Source organism: Coregonus lavaretus, assembly GCF_964263955.1.
Source record: "Coregonus lavaretus genome assembly, chromosome: 10".
NCBI classification, from domain to species: Eukaryota; Metazoa; Chordata; class Actinopteri; order Salmoniformes; family Salmonidae; genus Coregonus; species Coregonus lavaretus.
In genome coordinates this window covers 34,570,037-34,592,230 of record NC_139997.1, presented here as the reverse complement: position 1 = coordinate 34,592,230, position 22,194 = coordinate 34,570,037, and the positions used below count along the sequence as shown (strand labels likewise).

The 22,194-nt window shown below is 44.3% G+C and overlaps 1 protein-coding gene across 1 annotated transcript; it reads left to right on the top strand.

The window, feature by feature from the left end:
• Positions 1–663: 663 nt before the first annotated feature.
• On the top strand, positions 664–19,868 carry igsf5a (immunoglobulin superfamily, member 5a; the record flags this gene model as incomplete). Its single annotated transcript, XM_084170422.1, has 8 exons — positions 664–688; positions 2,532–2,858; positions 12,981–13,271; positions 14,498–14,611; positions 15,511–15,535; positions 15,645–15,736; positions 16,005–16,069; positions 18,431–19,868. The coding sequence occupies 8 exons, from the start codon at positions 664–666 to the stop codon at positions 18,536–18,538; spliced, it is 1,047 nt and encodes a 348-aa protein (XP_084026548.1). The 3' UTR covers positions 18,539–19,868.
• Between the last annotated feature and the right edge of the window lie 2,326 nt (positions 19,869–22,194).

Here is a 22,194-nt window from a genome sequence, read left to right as displayed (position 1 = left end):
AGTAAATGAGACTGAATGAACTGTTTCGCTGCCAGACAAGGCTCCGCTGATAGCCAGGTGTAACAGTGGTACGGTGTTGGGACTGCTTTATGTAGGCCCTAACAGTTTGTGGGCACCGTTTGTCACCGTTATAGTGCAATTAATGTATTGTTTAGTGTTGTGTTGTCTTGTGTAGTGGCTTTGCTGGCATGCATCTAAAAACATTTTTTGGGAGTTTGCCCCACCATGATTTACATGCTAAAATCGCCACTGCTTGATTTGCTCTCCAGGTCCGCAGGGAAGGCAGAGTTTGTCCCTTCAGACACATGAAATAGTTCAAAAGGGCAACAGTTCGCCTACCCGGCGCGCAGTGCAGCTGAATCGGGTTCACCTACCTCTAACAGCCCGAGACCAATAAAAAAAAAATAGAAACTCAATGCTTTATCGTTAGATTTTTTACAGAAATGTTTGGCGATCGACTAGGAATGCCTTGGAGCTCGACCAGTCGATCGCGAACAACCGGTTGGTGACCAACGCTCTAGAAAGTTGAGTGAAGTTAAATCTTCTGCTTCTCTCCATGGGCTGATATTTGCAGTTTCGGGCTACTGCGTGCCCGCGCACAGTTTAGAGGGAACATCGCCTACGAGTAAGATACAATACAAGTTAAATCAAAGCGATTTCACAATGTATGACCTGTGTGGCTCAGTTGGTAGAGCATGGCACTTGTAATGACAGGGTTGTGGGTTCAATTCCCACGGGGGACCAGTGCAAATGAAAATGTATGCAGTTGATAAGAGCATCTGCTAAATTACTAAAAAAGTAAGAGATTCATTTTGCTGAAATCCATGACCTCTCCTTGGAGCTCCATGGGTCTCCTTAGATGCATTTTTAAAAAGTGATAGTCTGTAAAGAGCTATATTAAATATATATATAATTATGTAATGAATGAGCTCCTCAGAGTGTAAACAGGCTGAACACTCCAAACACCAGAGACTATTTTAGTAACTTGTTCTATCGGCAGATAGAACCCAAAAGGGTTCTCAAGGTTTACTGTTCTAAAGGTGTGGAACTTGCAGCAAAGACAAGAATGCAGGTACTAAGGCCCCAGCCCACCACATAGACAAGGTTTTTAAAATGTAGCTTATTTATATTTCGTTCAAGGACTTCAGGGTGAACACATTTACAAACACCAACATAGATACATACACAAGAACAGTCCCAACAGTTTGTCCTGGTTCGCACTGCGTTGTTTTGAGTCCGTTTGGGGTTGGCTTCAGAAATCGGCAGAGGTTTCTGTTTACCACAGAGAGAGTTTGATTCTATTTGTTCTCCTCTACCTTTCCTGGCCGGGAAAGTACCAGGATATTGTCTCTGCTTTTGAATCTGAATTTAGAGAACTGAATTTGAAAACTGAATCTGAATGCATCTGAGAAGTTGAATATTTGAAACATTGATCAACTTGAAATGATAGTTTGTTAACTTGATACACAGACAATGAATGCAATATCTACCATATTGAAACTGATTATATAAATATTCAATTTGAATATTCAATAAAATTTTAATTGAATTTGAAAACTGAATGCAATATTCATCCAATTTAGTTTCAAATAATGAAATACAATTTCAGTTTATGAATTCAATGATTCAATTTGTGCATTAGAAATTCAAAAATATTCAATTCAAGTTCAATGTCCTAATACAAATTCAAAATGATGGAATTCAAATACAATTTCTGTTGGCACTGAAATCGCTCCATAGGTAAGGAGGAGATCATTCTCACGGAGCACCTCAAATCACTCACACAGTTTAGGAAAGTCGATCATCCCATTTCTGTGAAATAGCATGCGTTGCATCAGTCATCTGAGCATTGTAGCGCCATCGGTTCAGTTCGGCTCCACTCCACCCTCTTGGACCAGGAAGTAGCAGCGGCAGAAGTAGTAGCGGCAGCGGCGGCAGCAGTCTGTCCCCAGTAGTAGCAGTAGTGGAAGTGGCTCTGAGCTCTCCTTTTGAGCGGTGCAGTGGCTCGGAATCATTACAGGTGTGCCAGTTCAGGGGAACGTCCATCTCCAAGGAGGCCAGCCAAGGGAACTAAATTAATCAACTAGGGGAAACACACAGAAGGGAAAGAGGCACAGCAAAACAACAAAAACATGCACAGGCAAGCATAAAGCACAGTTACTAAATACATTTCCACTGCAACTCAAATAAACACCATATTCATAAAATAAGAGCTAGTTCTCTAAAAAGCTAATCATAGCTGACTGGCACCTGCGACACAAATAACCCCAAGAATGTATAGCATTTTAAAGGGCTGTTCTTCAACAAAAGCACCTGCGCTTATCTTGCAAAATGAACCTAACAATTCACAAATATATCTCAAATATTACAAATGACAAATAGATAATCATGATCTCCTCTCAACCCCAACCCTAAACACACCATGCTCCTCTCCTCTCCTCTCCTCTCCTCTCCTCTCCTCTCCTCTCCTCTCCTCTCCTCTCCTCTCCTCTCCTCTCCTCTCCTCTCCTCTCCTCTCCTCTCCTCTCTAGCCATATCCTCTTCAGGAGTCTCAGGAGTCCCTCAGCTGGAGCCCCTGAATGTGACTGTGCTGCGGGGCTCAGAGGCTCGGTTTAACGTCAGCCTGTCTGAGGCCTGGTACTCCATGTCCTGGATGCTTAAAACTGTTTTGATCCTCACCATCAACAGTGACACCGGTGTGTCTGAGCACAACCCCCGTTTCTCCGTTAACAACTACTCCAGCGCTGACATAAACTGCTGGGAGTTCATCATCCGAGACGTCTGGAGGAACGACTCTGGCGACGTCAGCTGTGCCGTCCAGGAAAAGCCGACCCAGACCGCTCAGCTCTCTGTCCAAGGTTGGGAACAATTCCTCAATATTTCATCCTTAGAAGTGAAGACTGGCCTCTTTACTGGAATCAAAATGTGCAGAGTAGTTAAATATTATCTGTTTCCCATCTCATCCTGCACTGTTTAGGCTGTGCACATACAGTATCACTATCGATGACTGTAGTGTAATGACTGGCCTATGCTCTGGAGAGTACACACTGTAAGCTCAGAGAGTAGAGAAGTGGCAGCACACTGTATACTCTGAGCATAGAAAGGGATAACAATCTGTTCTCTCAGCAGTTTCTGGCTGAGGCCTTTTCACCAACACAGGAACAAGGATCCATGTATTAGGCAGATGGAACAGTCTGATTCAGACAGAAATAACTCTTTATAAGACTTTTGATGAGCTTCTATGTATCCAAGGTTAGAATATGGAGTTCATTTAGATAATAACCTTTACTGAAATTATAGAGTACTATTGTGGAGGAGATTAAATTAAATGAATTAATAAACTGCAGAGTAACTGGGGCAGTTACTATAGCAGAAGAACGGAAACTATTGATGTTAATGCCTCTGGGGAAGAAAGGCAGATACTATAATCTACATGGACAAGCCGAAGAACCCTTTATGGTTCTAGGTAGAACCTTTTTCTCTATGTACCAACTGGGCAAATACTGGTTGAATCAACGTAGTTTCCACGTCATTTCAACCAAAGAATTAAATGAGATGACGTTGAATCAACATGGAAAACGTATTGGATTTGTGCTTTTTTTCACCTAACTTTTTACCTAAATCCAATGACATGATGACATTTTTGGGGGATTTCACGTTGAATTCACATTTTACATTTACATTTTAGTCATTTAGCAGACACTCTTATCCAGAGCGACTTACAGTTAGTGAGTGCATACATTTTTCAACATATTCACGTTAATTGCTCAGCTCAGCCAAATGTAAATCAAAACTAGACGTTGAACTGACGTATGTGCCCAGTGGGTAGTGTAAGTGCCTTCATCAAAACAGTGTCAAGCAAGGAAAAGTAGCAAAGTCTGCAATAGAAAAAATGTTATGGGGCAAAATAGGCCAGTTGATTACATCCCCTGTGTTTCTATTTCAAGTTTTCTCTGTCTAGCTAATTTGCCACAATTGCCTAAATTGATTAGTGTCATAAATAACCAATGAACCAAGTCCATGTAACGGAAGTCTTATTGCTATAGACACAAATTATACTGGTCTGATCTACACATTAGCAGTTGTGTAGGGAAGATACAGCGGTGGTCTATGGATCCCAGAGAAACATTGTACACCACAATACTTTTTTAAATGAATTACGGACCCTAGCATCCGTTGTTTCCAATCAGCAAGTATGCTTTGGCTCCTAGACAAGGGTAAGGTCAAACACACTAGTGGATGGGAGCCATAGGAATTGCATTATGGTTAATTGTACTCTACTGCTTACTTTGGTGGTAAGCATTTCTTTGACGCGCAATCTCCTCAAGTCACACACACAAGTGCGCATGCATGTACGCACACGCGCACACACACACACACACACACACACACACACACACACACACACACACACACACACACACACACACACACACACACACACACACACACACACACACACACACACACACACAATAAATACTTTATTTGAATCCACCAATCAAATTTACATTGAAAAAGGATCCAAACATTTCAAAGGTCCCTGTATGCATGACACTCAAGGGTACAGAAAGCACCTCCTTCTCCAAACAGCTAGGCTGCCCACTGTCATGTAAAAATCTTCCCAGCCTGAAATAGTCCCCAATCGTTCTGATCGTTCTGTTGTGTTCTGATTGTGTCGTCATGCTGTAAATTCTCTCCCAGCGTGAAAATGTTCCCAGTTTAATAACTGCAAGCGCATCTCTTCATGTGGATGGCTTAGCTCGTGCAAATGTTTCTCTCACACCCTCGAAAAACTGTTCTGTGGAAACGCGCATTTCCTTCACACGTCTGCCAATCATTGGTGGCCAGGAGTATTGACTCTGACCAATCAGAAGCTTGTTGAGGCGTGAGGTCAGAATATACATTACCAGTCAAAATTTTGGACACACCTACTCATTTAAGGGTTTTTCTTTATTTTTTACTATTTTCTACATTGTATAATAAAGGTGAATACATCAAAACTATGAAATAACACATATGGAATCATGTAGTAACCAAAAAAGTGTTAAACAGATCCAAATATATTTTAGATTTTACATTCTTCAAAGTATCCACCCTTTGCCTTGATGACAGCTTTGCACAATCTTGGCATTTTCTCAACCAGCTTCACCTGGAATGCTTTTCCAACAGTCTTGAAGGAGTTCCCATATATTCTGAGCACTTGTTGGCTGCTTTTCCTTCACTCTGCGGTCCAACTCATTCCAAACCATCTCAATTGGGTTGAGGTCGGGTGATTGTGGAGGCCAGGTCATCTGATGCAGCACTCCATCACTCTCCTTCTTGGTCAAATAGCCCTTACACAGCCTGGAGGTGTGTTGGGTCATTGTCCTTTTTTAAACCAAATGATTGTCCCACTAAGCGCAAACCATATAGGATGGCGTATTGCTACAGAATGCTGTGGTAGACATGCTGGTTAAGTGTGCCTTGAATTCTAAATAAATCCCTTACAGTGTCACCAGCAAAGCACCCCCACACCATCACACCTCCTCCCACATGCTTCACGATGGGAACCACACATGTGGAGATCATCCGTTCACTTACTCTGCATCTCACAAAGACACGGCGGTTGGAACCAAAATCTCAAATTTGGACTCATCAGACCAAAGGACAGATTTCCACCGGTATAATGTCCATTGCTCGTGTTTCTTGGCCCAAGCAGGTCTCTTCTTATTATTGGTGTCCTTTAGTAGCGGTTTCTTTGCAGCAATTTGACCATGAAGGCCTGATTCACGCAGTCTCCTCTGAACAGTTGATGTTGAGATGTGTCTTACTTGAACTCGGTGAAGCATTTATTTGGGCTGCAATTTCTAAGGCTGGTAACTCTAATGAACTTATCCTCTGCAGCAGATTTAACTCTGGGTTTTCCTTTCCTGTGGCGGTCCTCATGAGAGCCAGTTTCATCATAGCGCTTGATGGTTTTTGCGACTGCACTTCAAGAAACTTTCAAAGTTCTTGAATTTTTCTGGATTGACTGACGTTAATGTCTTAAAGTAATGATGGACTGTCGTTTCTCTTTGCTTATTTGAGCTGTTCTTGCCATAATATGGACTTGGTCTTTTACCAAATAGGGCTATCTTCTGTATACCACCCCTATCTTGTCACAACACAACTGATTGTCTCAAACGCATTAAGAAGGAAAGAAATTCCACAAATTAACATTTAACAAGGCACACCTGTTAATTGAAATGCATTCCAGGTGACTAGCTCATGGAGCTGGTTGAGAGAATGCCAAGAGTGTGCAAAGCTGTCATCAAGGCAAAGGGTGCTACTTTGAAAAATCTCAAATATATATTGATTTGTTTAACACTTTTCTGGTTTCTACATGATTCCATATGTGTTATTTCATAGTTTTGATGTCTTCACTATTTTTCTTAAATGTAGAAAATAGTAAAAATAAAGAAAAACCATTGAATGAGTAGGTGTGTCAAACTTTTGACTGGTGCTGTAAATACCCGGACTCGCTCGTCAAAGTGCTGAGGGTTGATGTCAGGAGAGATTTTTTGCGATTGCAATGACTTGGGCGTACATTTTTGATTGACAGTGCATATATTTGTTAGTTAGTTATCTAGCTAGCTAAATCAAGGGCAAGGGGGTGTGAGAGAAACATCTGCACGAGTTCAACCATCCACACAATTATTGACTGGGAATGTTACAACATGACGTCACAATCACAACACAATCAGAACGATTGGGAACTATTTCACGTTGGGAAGATTTTTACATGACACCCACGACAGCTGAAACAGAGAAGTACCTAGCCAACTGCTTTGCCCATGTTTTTGTCAGGCCAGCAATGTGGAGGCCACGCACTGCAATCCTGTGTATGTGGCAGAGACTGCCAAATATCAGCAGCACCAGCTTGCACCTACAACCGAGGCTATCCATGCATACCACGATGGGCTGGTACTTAAGCAACTTCTCGGCAAAGGCCTGCTACATTCCAAAAATCAGCGCATCCCTTCACAACAACAATATCTGGCGTATTTGGCACACAGGAAAACACATCATCAACATCAAACTAGCATCCCCTTATACAAGAATGTTTATACAGTGAGGGAAAAAAGTATTTGATCCCCTGCTGATATTGTACGTTTGCCCACTGACAAAGACATGATCAGTCTATAATTTTAATGGTAGGTTTATTTTAACAGTGAGAGACAGAATAACAACAAAAGAATCCAGAAAAACGCATGTCAGAAATGTTATAAATTGATTTGCATTTTAATGAGGGAAATAAGTATTTGACCCCTCTGCAAAACATGACTTAGTACTTGGTGGCAAAACCCTTGTTGGCAATCACAGAGGTCAGACATTTCTTGTAGTTGGCCACCAGGTTTGCACACATCTCAGGAGGGATTTTGTCCCACTCCTCTTTGCAGATCTTCTCCAAGTCATTAAGGTTTCGAGCCTGATGTTTGGCAACTCGAACCTTCAGCTCCCTCCACAGATTTCCTATGGGATTAAGGTCTGGAGACTGGCTAGGCCACTCCAGGACCTTAATGTGCTTCTTCTTGAGCCACTCCTTTGTTGCCTTGGCCGTGTGTTTTGGGTCATTGTCATGCTGGAATACCCATCCACGACCCATTTTCAATGCCCTGGCTGAGGGAAGGAGGTTCTCACCCAAGATTTGACGGTACATGGCCCCGTCCATCGTCCCTTTGATGCGGTGAAGTTGTCCTGTCCCCTTAGCAGAAAAACACCCCCATAGCATAATGTTTCCACCTCCATGTTTGACGTGGGGATGGTGTTCTTGGGGTCATAGACAGCATTCCTCCTCCTCCAAACACGGCGAGTTGAGTTGATGCCAAAGAGCTCGATTTTGGTCTCATCTGACCACAACACTTTCACCCAGTTCTCCTCAGAATCATTTAGATGTTCATTGGCAAACTTAAGACGGGCCTGTATATGTGCTTTCTTGAGCAGGGGACCTTGCGGGCGCTGCAGGATTTCAGTCCTTCACGGCGTAATGTGTTACCAATTGTTTTCTTGGTGACTATGGTCCCAGCTGCCTTGAGATCATTGACAAGATCCTCCCATGTAGTTCTGGGCTGATTCCTCACCGTTCTCATGATCATTGCAACTCCAAGAGGTGAGATCTTGCATGGAGCCCCAGGCCAAGGGAGATTGACAGTTCTTTTGTGTTTCTTCCATTTGCGAATAATCGCACCAACTGTTGTCACCTTCTCACCAAGCTGCTTGGCGATGGTCTTGTAGCCCATTCCAGCCTTGTGTAGGTCTACAATCTTGTCCCTGACATCCTTGGAGAGCTCTTTGGTCTTGGCCATGGTGGAGAGTTTGGAATCTGATTGATTTATTGCTTCTGTGGACAGGTGTCTTTTATACAGGTAACAAACTGAGATTAGGAGCACTCCCTAGTTGAATGTGCTGACAACAAAATCACACAAAAATTATCAATGGAAATTAAATTTATCAACCCATGGAGGTCTGGATTTGGAGTCACCCTCAAAATTAAAGTGGAAAACTACACTACAGGCTGATCCAACTTTGATGTAATGTCCTTAAAACAAGTCAAAATGAGGCTCAGTAGTGTGTGTGGCCTCCACGTGCCTGTATGACCTCCCTACAACGCCTGGGCATGCTCCTGATGAGGTGGCGGATGGTCTCCTGAGGGAACTCCTCCCAGACTTGGACTAAAGCATCCGCCAACTCCTGGACAGTCTGTGGTGCAATGTGGCGTTGGTGGATGGAGCGAGACATGATGTCCCAGATGTGCTCAATTGAATTCAGGTCTGGGGAACGGGCGGGCCAGTCCATAGCATCAATGCCTTCCTCTTGCAGGAACTGCTGACACACTCCAGCCACATGAGGTCTAGCATTGTCTTGCATTAGGAGGAACCCAGGGCCAACCGCACCAGCATATGGTCTCACAAGGGGTCTGAGGATCTCATCTCAGTACCTAATGGCAGTCAGGCTACCTCTGGCGAGCACATGGAGGGCTGTGCGGCCCCCCAAAGAAATGCCACCCCACACCATGACTGACCCACCGCCAAACCGGTCATGCTGGAGGATGTTGCAGGCAGCAGAACGTTCTCCACGGCGTCTCCAGACTCTGTCACGTCTGTCACATGTGCTCAGTGTGAACCTGCTTTCATCTGTGAAGAGCACAGGGCGCCAGTGGCGAATTTGCCAATCTTGGTGTTCTCTGGCAAATGCCAAACGTCCTGCACGGTGTTGGGCTGTAAGCACAACCCCCACCTGTGGACGTCGGGCCCTCATACCACCCTCATGGAGTCTGTTTCTGACCGTTTGAGCAGACACATGCACATTTGTGGCCTGCTGGAGGTCATTTTGCAGGGCTCTGGCAGTGCTCCTCCTGCTCCTCCTTGCACAAAGGCGGAGGTAGTGGTCCTGCTGCTGGGTTGTTACCCTCCTACGGCCTCCTCCACGTCTCCTGATGTACTGGCCTGTCTCCTGGTAGCGCCTCCATGCTCTGGACACTACGCTGACAGACACAGCAAACCTTCTTGCCACAGCTCGCATTGATGTGCCATCCTGGATGAGCTGCACTACCTGAGCCACTTGTGTGGGTTGTAGACTCCGTCTCATGCTACCACTAGAGTGAAAGCACCGCCAGCATTCAAAAGTGACCAAAACATCAGCCAGGAAGCATAGGAACTGAGAAGTGGTCTGTGGTCACCACCTGCAGAACCACTTCTTTATTGGGGGTGTCTTGCTAATTGCCTATAATTTCCACCTGTTGTCTATTCCATTTGCACAACAGCATGTGAAATGTATTGTCAATCAGTGTTGCTTCCTAAGTGGACAGTTTGATTTCACAGAAGTGCGATTGACTTCGAGTTACATTGTGTTGTTTAAGTGTTCCCTTTATTTTTTTGAGCAGTGTATAACCCTAATCCTAATTGTAACCCTAACCCTAAACCAAACCCCTAAGCTTAAAAAAGCCTTTGTCCTCATTGGGCAGAGGGAAATGTCCCCACGCGGGAGAATGTTCCTTTTTTTTACTATCTTTATGGTGACTTTGAGCGATTTTAGGTCCCCAAAAGGATAGAAGAACCAATCCCCCCCCCACCCCTCCCCCATTATTTTGGGGTAAATAAAGTGAACTACAGTGCCTTGCAAAAGTATTCATCACCCTTGGCGTTTTTCCTATTTTGTTGCATTACAACCTGTAATTTAAATGGATTTTTATTTGGATTTCATGTAATGGACCAAATAGTCCAAATTGGTGATGTGAAATTTAAAAAATAACTTGTTTCAAAAAATTCTAAAAAATAAATAACGGAAAAGTGGTGCGTGCATATGTATTCACCCCCTTTGCTATGAAGCCCCTAATTACGATCTGGTGCAACCAGTTACCTTCAGAAGTCACATAATTAGTTAAATAAAGTCCACCTGTGTGCAATCTAAGTGTCACATGATCTGTCACATGATCTCAGTATATATACACCTGTTCTGAAAGGCCCCAGAGTCTGCAACACCACTAAGCAAGGGGCACCACTAAGCAAGCGTCACCATGAAGACCAAGGAGCTCTCCAAACAGGTCAGGGACAAAGTTGTGGAGAAGTACAGATCAGGGTTGGGTTATAAAAAAATATCAGAAACTTTGAACATCCCCAGAGCACCATTATATCTATTATAAAAAAATTGAAAGAATATGGCACTACAACAAACCTGCCAAGAGAGGACCGCCCACCAAACCTTACGGACCAGGCAAGGAGGGCATTAATCAGAGAGGCAACAAAGAGACCAAAGATAACACTGAAGGAGCTGCAAAGCTCCACAGCGGAGATTGGCGTATCTGTCCATAGGACCACTTTAAGCCGTACACCACAGAGCTGGGCTTTACATAAGAGTGGCCAGAAAAAAGCCATTGCTTAAAGAAAAAAATAAGCAAACACGTTTGGTGTTCGCCAAAAGGCATGTGGGAGATTCCCCAAACATATGGAAGAAGGTACTAGTCAGATGAGACTAAAATTGAGCTTTTTGAGCTGTCTGGCGCAAACCCAACACCTCTCATCACCCTGAGAACACCATCCCCACAGTGAAACATGGTGGTAGCAGCATCATGCTGTGGGGATGGTTTTCATCGGCAGGGACTGGGAAACTGGTCAAAATTGAAGGAATGATGGATGGCGCTAAATACAAGGAAATTCTTTAGGGAAACCTGTTTCAGTCTTCCAAAGATTTGAGACTGGGACAGAGGTTCACCTTCCAGCAGGACAATGACCCTAAGCATACTGCTAAAGCAACACTCGAGTGGTTTAAGGGGAAACATTTAAATGTCTTGGAATGGTCAAAGCCCAGACCTCAATCCAATTGAGAATATGTGGTATGACTTAAAGATTGCTGTACACCAGTGGAACCCATCCAACTTGAAGGAGCTGGAGCAGTTTTGCATTGAAGAATGGGCAAAAATCCCAGTGGCTAGATGTGCCAAGCTCATAGAGACATACCCCAAGAGACTTGCAGCTGTAATTGCTGCAAAAGGGGGGGGGGGGGGGGGGGGGGGGGTAGTTATGCACGCTCAAGTTTTCTGTTTTTTTGTCTTATTTCTTGTTTGTTTCACAATAAAATATATTTTGCATCTTCAAAGTGGTAGGCATGTTGTGTAAATCAAATGATACAAACCCCCAAAAAATCAATTTTAATTCCAGGTTGTAAGGCAACAAAATAGGAAAAATGCCAAGGGGGGTGAATACTTTCGCAAGCCACTGTATAAGAAAGCATATCGGAAACACACTGTAGATATACAAATGCCTTGCAGGGCTCAGCAGTTAGGGACTATCTTGAAGAGTTGCACCACGCATATGCATAAGGAGGGGCTCATTGATTTGCAAAATTTGACTTTGCCTATTTCTACATGGTAGAGTTCACACAAAAAAGAGAGGAATAAAGTTTGACATCAGATGTTCTTAGACACTTAGTTAAAAGATTCCAGCCTGGAGACAAGATGTCGAAAAACATTTCGGGAGCCAAATATTCTCAATTCAGTTGATCTTTACTAAACACTCTTTTGCCAATCTGTTTTTATTAACACTTCAGCAAAATGTATGACTGACCGTAATTTGAACCCTGGTCTCCTGTGTGCCTTAAGACTGCTATCTTGCTGAGCTAAAGCCTATGCATTAGCTTAGGGACCTAATGCAAGTCTTCAAATCTCAGGCAAGGGTACTCATCACGTGAGTGTGGTTGTCCCTGGTTGACTCTGTTTTCTCCTCCTTGCTCTAGTGGCTTGGGTGATGGTATGCCATTTACAAATTCACGGTTCCAATTTACTATTCATCTTAGTGTTCGCCATTCCATTCCTCCAGGGACAGTATATTCATTGTGATTCATGTATGATGTCATGATAAACATGGATAAATCCAGAACTCACACAGAAAATTATGATCCCTCATCCATTCAGTTAAAAAACTGAATCAAACACGTACCAGCTACATCCTCCACCAGCCCTCCACCCAGGGGTTTTAATGTACAGAGGATCTAAACCTGGTTGTAGGCTTTATCTCATTGTGGCTCCTGCTGGCTCTATTGGATTGCTTTTATTGGATATTGATTTGTTTCCTATGGTGCATGGATGGACTTATCTCATTCCCCTGATTTGGACCTACCCGATTACAAACATATTCCCCTCCATGTATCAATACTCCTAGGCAGCCAGTAGTAATATCCAACTGAATGGATGTCGAGATTACATTGATTGTTTACATTGTGGCCAACCCTCAGCTGGGACCAGTGTTAAGTCAGGACATTCAGAAAGCATTCACCATACTAGAACATACAGATGCAGGATTATTTTCCTGCTGTAGCAAACAGGCTCAAATTAAGATCCTACATCTGTAGTATTTTCCACTCTGTAGTTGGTCCAACATTAACCCTACAGTATATTCATTGTGATTAATGTATGATGTCAACCCTCACGGTTGCTGACTGTTCTCTTCTGTCTGTTCCCATAGAGAGCGGCACAGTGAGGATTGTGGGAGGTAACATGACAGTGGCCCAGGGCCACCAGGCCATCATCCGGTGTGAGGCCTCTGGTTGGTTCCCTAAGCCCACAGTGAGCTGGGTGCTGGATGGGGTTGTGGTGGACCAGAACAGCTACAACAGTAGCAGTGAGGCCCTGGACGGTCTGTATAACTCCATCAGCCTCCTCACTGTCCGTGGGGTCAACAGTGTCCAGGTGAAGTGCCTGGCCAGCGTATCTGCCCTAACCACCGCACTATCCAGCTCCATCTACCTGGTGGTTGGTAAGAACTCTTCTGACTTTTCTGTCTGTCCAGGGCCGGCACCAGAACAAATCAGTTGGACAGGCATTTGATTTCCATAGGGGGGCACGTTTTGTTTACGGGACAAGCGCATGCACACATTGTTTTAATGGGTTTTATTGTAAAGATGTAATTTAACTGTAAAAATGTATTACGGTTTAATGTGCATGAACACAACCAGTCTGATATTTTCATCTGATTGTCAAACAAATCACTTCAAAAGTAGATTACCTTAGCACGTTTGTCCAAAATAATTCCAGCATCCGAACAGTTCACCGTGCACCCGCCAACTTTCCTTAAATTCGCAAGTGGCTGAAACTATCTCACCGGAGAAAGCATCCGAGCGAGCGAAACTGTCATCTCTTTTTGGCCAGACAGCATCAGATACATGGGCTACACATATTGAGACAGTGGGGCGCTGTTTTGCTCACTCGAATGCTTTATCTGAGATTGATCAGTCTTGCTGTTTGCGTGCTTCTCGATCAAATAAATGATCAATATTTACATGTTTTATTTGGACAGTTAAGGAGGTACAGTAGGGCGGGCCAGGCCCCCTAAGGCCTGCCCATAATGCCGGCCCTGTCTGGTCACTTCCAGTAGCCTGGACAGTACCTTCAACATGGACAGGATTTAGTGAGGCCTGCTTACATTGTCAGAAATGGGAACCCTTGTGGAGTCAGGAAAGTGATTTTATGGGTTCCTGGCCAAGTCGAGGTGCTGCCAAAAATCACAATTAAAAGCTGATGATCCTGGCTTGCCGTACAATGTTTTGAGCAATAAAAAGATTATGTCATCTGAGAAAGGATAAGAGCTACCTCCCTTAACATATGCCTTTGTCCTGTTCTGTGGGACCGTGAATATTTTTCCATAACTACTTATTACATAAAAAAATAAGTGAATGAAGTTTTTGTTTATGCAGATGCTTACGTGATACAAGTTGTGTATTTCGTTCAAGGGCACCGAGGCTCCATATTATATGTATATGAAACACTCCCATACATTGCCATTTATAATTTTCTGTAGTTCCGTCACACATTTGATTAGTTTAGTACTGTAACAACTAGTGGCAGGTTGGACTTACAATAGAACCTGCTGACTCAATAGGCAACTGAGTTTGAGGCTAAGATGTCAGTCTTCACTGTGATACTCACTAACTATACATACTAACTCACTAACCCTTACTTACCTAGAGATTACTGTTTCACCAGAGCCCCCTGACTGGACTGTGCTCATAGCTGTCGTTTGTTCCATCGGTGGCTTCGCTTTGCTGGTGCTGCTCATCCTTGGAATCGTCTTCTGCTGCAAACGCAGAAAAGAAGCAAGTAAGAAGCCTTTCTTTAGCTTGTATCAAGTACAAACCCCCTATAGTCCAAGGAGCAGGAGTGATGTCCAAAATCGAGCCTCTTGCTCGGTTTCACTGAAGAAAGTAGAAAACAAGTAGACCGTTAAAAGTTGAATGATGGAGTCATGACAGGTCTCACTGAGGTCCTCTATGAGGACAATGACAGGGTGAGATATATGCAGAGGCCTTCATCTAAATACAGGACACACCAGTCAGCAAGTATTGTGACTTTAGGACTGTTTGGCTCCCGCTGCCTGCCTCTCATCTGTCCGATGCATACAGGATGGCACAACAAGCAACAGATTTCAAGGAGATGTCAACAAAGAGATTGACTTGCAGTAAACTTTCTAATGAGTATGAAGGTTAATGTATGATCATTTGTGGATATAGATTATTCACTGTCTGAAAGGTTACACATGAGGTCTAATATCAAAACTCTGACTATAGGTCTATAACACCTACCAGTAGGCCTATGTGTCTCGGGACAAATGTTGGAGAATTAATTCGGTCACACTTTATTTGGATAGTCCGGACTTTCCGTAGATGCTCTACTGATGGTCATACTATCAACAAACTATCTGTTGATAAGCAAGTGCTTGCTAAGATTAGGGTTAGGTTTAGAATAAGGATTAGGGTAAGAGTTAAGGTTAGGGTTAGGGTAAGGGTTAAATGTAGGTTTAGGATAAGGGTTAATGCTAGGGTTAGGGTTAGTAGATAGGTAGTTGAAATGTTACTGATAGTCTGTAGATAGCATCTACAGATGGACTATCCAAATAAAGTTTGACCTTCTACTACATTAATCATGGCATAATTACCATCAACAAAAGCAACACGTCTATACCTGATTCATTATTATTTTCTCTCTGTGGTTCATTTCAGAATCCAGCTACCAGAAGGAAATGGGGTAAGAGAATTCTGCTACCATTTTGTCCCCAATGACCAGATCAGTTACCTTGATCATTATATGAGGTTTATAGTGTGATTGTTGCAGTGAAGTGTTTAATGTTTTCCAGGAGAACGAGGTCCCAGATCCAGAGGAGTGGTGGTGCAGTGGAACAGAGACAGGGCAAGGATAACCCTGCATACGTGATAGACGGCCAAACAAGTAGGAGCTTTCATTTCTGTGTTTACACACACAAACGCACACACACGCGCGCATAGGCACTTAGTCCCTACACACAGATTCTAATGACATTGTCGATTAACAGAACACATTTTTAATGTTAACAAACTGCTTAAGTTATGTCATGTTATGTTTATATAAGCCTCTTGCTGTCACATGTTCACAGCCATGCTGTCACACGTGTACACATTCCTTTATCCCTGGAAACACTCCAATGGAAAAATACTGAGACGTCTCTTTCTTACTGCAGGTGTTACCCACAGTGAATTCAACGACAGTGGTTACATCCAGACTAACTATACAAAATATTTAGAGGTACGTAATAATACATTGACACATGAGGTGGCCTTTAGATTTAGATGTGGATTTATTAATTTGTTCAGATGCCAATTTATTGTGTATGATTTATTTACAGTGTAATTGATTCATTTTCATTAGAGTAATGAGTCTGGTAAGAAGTACCTCCATAAAACTTAACAAATGTGAAATTGAAGTCCACTATAATAAGTCTTAACCTAAGAATTTCAGGGTGATTGCATTTTCAGCTGAAGATTATTACTTAGTCATTTTACATTTTAGTCATTTAGCAGACACTCTTATCCAGAGCGATTTACAGTAGTGAGTGCATATGTACTTTTTCGTACTGGTCCCCGTGGGACTCGAACCCACAACCCTGAGAGAGAGAGAGTGTCACGATCGTCGGGAACAGAGGACCAAGGCGCAGCGTTGCAGGCAAACATACTCTTTAATTAGAGACACGATCAAAACAACAAACGATACGTGACAGTTCACCGTCTAACATAAACAGACTTGAAACAAGATCCCACAAACACAAATGGGAAACAGACAGTTTAAATATGGCTCCCAATCAGAGACAACCAACGACAGCTGACACTCGTTGCCTCTGATTGGGAGCCACTCAGGCCAACATAGAAATACACATACTAGATAAACAAATGAAATGCACACCCTGGCTCAACATACAAGTGTCCCCAGAGCCAGGGCGTGACAGTACCCCCCCCTAAAGGCGCGGACCCCGACCGCGCCCACCAAACACCACAGGGGAGGGACCGGGTGGGCACTCCGCTTAGGCGGCGGATCCGGCTCCGGGCCTGATCCCCGCTCCCTCTCCAACCCCCCAAAGTACCCCTGGTCCGGTCTGGCCCCGCTGGCCGGAGCTGGACTGCACACTGGTGGAGCGGATTGCTCTAGCTCCGGCGTGAAGCATCTGACCGGTGCCGGACCAGCCACCGGTGGAACAGGCACGGGCCATGCCGGACTGACGACGCACACCACTGGCTTGGTGTGGGGAGCAGGAGCGGGCCGTGCCGGGCTGACGAAGCGCACCACTGACTTGGTGCGGGGAGCAGGAACGGGCCGTGCCGGGCTGACGAAGCGCACCACTGACTTGGTGCGGGGAGCAGGAACGGGCCGAGCTGGGCTGACGAAACGCACCACTGACTTGGTGCGGGGAGCAGGAATGGGCCGGACCGGGCTGACGACGCGCACCACTGACTTGGTGCGGGGAGCAGGAACGGGCCGCGCCGGGCTGACGAAACGCACCACTGACTTGGTGCGGGGAGCAGGAGCGGGCCGGACCGGGCTGACGAAGCGCACCACTGACTTGGTGCGGGGAGCAGGAACGGGCCGAGCTGGGCTGACGAAACGCACCACTGACTTGGTGCGGGGAGCAGGAATGGGCCGGACCGGGCTGACGACGCGCACCACTGACTTGGTGCGGGGAGCAGGAGCGGGCCGGACCGGGCTGACGAAGCGCACCACTGACTTGGTGCGGGGAGCAGGAACGGGCCGTGCCGGGCTGACGAAGCGCACCACTGACTTGGTGCGAGTGGCAGGAACAGGCTGGACCGTACTGGGAACACACACCACTGGCCCTACGTGGGGATCAGGAACAGGCCGGACCGGACTGGCAACACACGCCAGTACCTCTCGCCGTGCCTCTACATCCTCCTTCCCCCTGGTGACCAGTGACTCCCGTAACCTGGCGGCCTCCTGCTGCCCTGTCGTCCACGGCATTAGCCCCCCCCTAAAAAATTTATGGGCTTGTCTCTCCCCCGTGCTCATGGCCTCCATCCCTCTTGCCAGACTCTCACTCATCTCCTCCCAGGTCCATCCTCTCTCCTCGTCACGCTGCTTGATCCAGTCGAGGTGGGATCTTCTGTCACGATCGTCGGGAACAGAGGACCAAGGCGCAGCGTTGCAGGCAAACATACTCTTTAATTAGAGACACGATCAAAACAACAAACGATACGTGACAGTTCACCGTCTAACATAAACAGACTTGAAACAAGATCCCACAAACACAAATGGGAAACAGACAGTTTAAATATGGCTCCCAATCAGAGACAACCAACGACAGCTGACACTCGTTGCCTCTGATTGGGAGCCACTCAGGCCAACATAGAAATACACATACTAGATAAACAAATGAAATGCACACCCTGGCTCAACATACAAGTGTCCCCAGAGCCAGGGCGTGACAGAGAGAGAGCGCGAGAGAGCGAGAGAGAGAGAGAGAGAGCAGTAAAGTGTTACTGTGCTCTTTCATTAGCTAAATGGGAGAAGTAAAACATAAACTGTAAACAACATGTATCATTTGGGACACATTTAGGGAAGAGTATACACTGTAATCTATGTTTTGCTTTTGTTTACCAGATTCCTGATCTTGTCAACAGAAACCAGGCAGCAAATGGCCATGCCAGTGCATACAACACCCTGGGTGGAACTGGTGTCAGGAAACACAGACATGTTACTATTGTGTGAAGGAATTGTACAATCTTACTCACATACAGCAGAATCAAGCTCTAAAATATGTCAAATGCTCTCTAAATGTTTTAATGTTGCCCTTCTCTGCTCTGCATGTTGTCATTTTGGAAACTTCCCCAACTTTTGAAACAAAGTGGTGCCTCTATTTTGGAACTAAGCCTCGAAGGGTTTGCTTGTAGGGGAACCTACCAGGCCAAATAATGTCAAAACACATCTATATCAACTAAGGGCAGGGGCATATGATGCCAACCAAACAAATTCTCCTTGAGTTTTAGGAGCATGTCAGAGGGGTAAAGGACATCATCTGCTTTCTACATTTCTGTCTGGGGAGTTGTGTAAACTTAAAAAAAAAAAAAAAGTTGAATTTTTCCATTTAACCAGGTTGACCAATTGAGGTCGAAATACCTCTTTTACAAGGGAGACCTGAAGGGGGCCAATGTTCATTAAAGTACATGGAAGATCAATTATTGGCACACTGGGAAAACTATACATTTCTACATGGTTTTATATAATGGCAAACTGGGTGTAAATTAGTCCACAAGCACGCAGCCAAAATCTCTTTGACAGTAAGGTTCGACCATGCAAGGTAAATGTGATGGAAACTTTGACTAACTGATTGATGCACGAAGGCCTGCCTCTCAACACTCCGTCATGAGCACAGGGCTTCATAACTCTGTTAGGTTAAGAGCTTGTCCGCCCACAGCCCCAGCACCGCCAAATTTCTATCTACTGTACCAGCTAGCGCTGTGGTGGGCCTCATAAAATCAGCATGATTGAACCAGAGGTTTATGACAGTAGAGAGAATCCTCCTCCTTCCCTTCAGCCCATAAGAAGGCACCTGAGTCCATTGGAACTCTCACTGCTTCAGCCATTCAGGTTTAGGGCTATATCAATGTTAAAATGTATTATCTTTTTGTTAATGGCATGTATGCAATGTGATTCAGTAGACATATTGAGAAGTGTCATTACCTGAGGCTAGGGTTGCAAAATTCTGGTAACTTTCCCGAAATTCCCAGGTTTTCCAGAAATCCAGGTAGGAGGATTGCAGGATTTCCTGCTCATTCCCTCCAAGAATCATCCAACCCGTAGTTCTGGAAAACCAGGGAATTTTGAGAAATTACCGAAAATGTTTCAACCCTACCCGAAACAAAGTTTTGTCATACTCCGAAAACATGATGGTGCAGCACTTTCCTATAAGAGTCTTCCATCATTATCATAGTGTAATAACTATATAATAATGGGCCTTTTTGTTCAAACAGAACTTCATCGTTTTAAATCAATTCTGTATTTATAATAAAAATGACAACAATTGTTTACTGTAATATGCAACATCTTGTAATTGTGAGGTATGGATTTACCAGATGAAGTATGTCAAATTGTTTTGACAGGGTCAAGTCCGGTGATGTATGATGTAATCAAATAAGCACTTTCTAATTTTCCTACGAAGGACATTACGCCTCCAACTCAATCATCAAGTTTGCAGATGACACAACAGTAGTAGGCTTGATTACCAACAACAAAGAGACTGCCTACAGGGAGGAGGTGAGGGCTCTCGGAGTGTGGTGTCAGGAAAATAACCTCTCACTCAACGTCAACAAAACAAAGGAGATGATCGTGGACTTCAGGAAACAGCAGAGGGAGTACCCCCCTATTCACATTGACGGGACAGCAGTGGAGAAGGTGGAAAGTTTTAAGTTCATCTGCGTACATATCACTGACAAACTGAAATGGTCCACCCACACAGACAGTGTGGTGAAGAAGGCGCAACAGCGTCTCTTCAACCTCAGGAGGCGGAAGAAATTTGACCTGTCACCTAAAACCCTCACAAACTTTTACAGATGCACAATTGAGAGCATCAAGTCGGGCTGTATCACCGCCTGGTACGGCAACTGCACCGCCCACAACCGCAGGGCTTTCTAGAGGGTGGTGCGGTCTGCACAACGCATCACCGGGGACAAACTACAGCACCCGATGTCACAGGAAGGCCAAAAAGACAATCAAGGACGACCACCCCGCTATCGTCCAGAAGGCGAGGTCAGTACAGGTGCATCAAAGCTGGGACCGAGAGACTGAAAAACAGCTTCTATCTCAAGGCCATCAGACTGTTAAACAGCCATCACTTGCACAGAGGCGCTGCTGCCTACATACAGACTTGAAAATCACTGGCCACTTTAATAAATGGAACACAAGTCACTTTAATAATGGCACTTTAATAATGTTTACATATCTTGCATTACTCGTCTCATATGTATAAACTGTATTCTATACTATCGTAATAATGTTTACATATCTTGCATTACCCATCTCATATGTATATGCTGTATTCTATACTATCTATTGCATCTTAGCCTATGCCGCTCTGTCAATGACATTGCTCATCCATATATTTATATATTCTTATTCCATTCCTTTACTTAGATTTGTGTGTATTAGATGTTTGTTGTGGAACTGTTAGATATTACTTGCTAGATATTACTGCACTGTCGGGAAACTGGAAGCACAAGCATTTCTCTACACTCGCAATAACATCTGCTATCCATGTGTATGTGACCAATCAATTTGATTTAATTTGATAAGTGCCATGGTATCTTTAGACTCATCTTTAGTGACCACAGAGAGTCAGGTCACCTGTATAACGTCCCATCCGAAAGACGGCACCCTACACAGGGCAATGCCCTGGGGCATTGGGATATTCTTTTAGATCAGAGGAAAGAGTGCCTCCTACTGGCCCTCCAACACCACTTCCGGCAGCATCTGGTCTCCCAGCCAGGGACCGACCAGGACCAACCCGGCTTAGCTTCAGAGGCAAGCCAGCAGTGGGATGCAGGGTGGTATGCTGCTGGCTAAACTAAGGGTCTAAGGAATGTGTTCTCTTTCTCAGGGGACTCGGTGTCATGGATAGAAGGCTCCTATGTAATACATCTCATGACTGCAACCCAACTCACATTTGTGGTAAATATAACAGTAGATTGTTGCTTTTCAGGAGAAATTATGAAATTGCTAGAGGGACATACAGTACCAGTCAAAGGTTTGGACACACCTACTCTTTCCAGGGGTTTTCTTTAATTTTACTATTTTCTACATTGTAGAATAATAGTGAAGACATCAAAACTATGAAATAACACATATGGAATCATGTAGTAACCAAAAAAGTGTTAAACAAATAAAAATATATTTTATATTTGAGATTCTTCAAATAGCCACCCTTTGCCTTGATGACAGCTTTGCACACTCTTGGCATTCTCTCAATCAGCTTCACCTGGAATGCTTTTCCAACAGTTTTGAAGGAGTTCCCACATATGCTGAGCACTTGTTGGCTGCTTTTTTTTGAGTGTGTCAAGAACTGCAACGCTGCTGGGTTTTTCGCACTCAACAGTTTCCTGTGTGTATCAAGAATGGTCCACCACCCAAAGGACATCCAGTCAACTTGACACACCTTGGAAGCATTGGAGTCAACATGAGCCAGCATCCCTGTGGAATGCTTTCGACACTGTTTAGAGTCCATGGCCCAATGAATTGAGGCTGTTCTGAGGGCAAAAGCGGGTGCATCTCAATATTAGGAAGGTGTTCTTAATGTTTTGTCCACTGTGTACATCAAGGGGACAGAAACTAAACAAGTAATATTTCACCACACATACATATGCGAGTTTTAG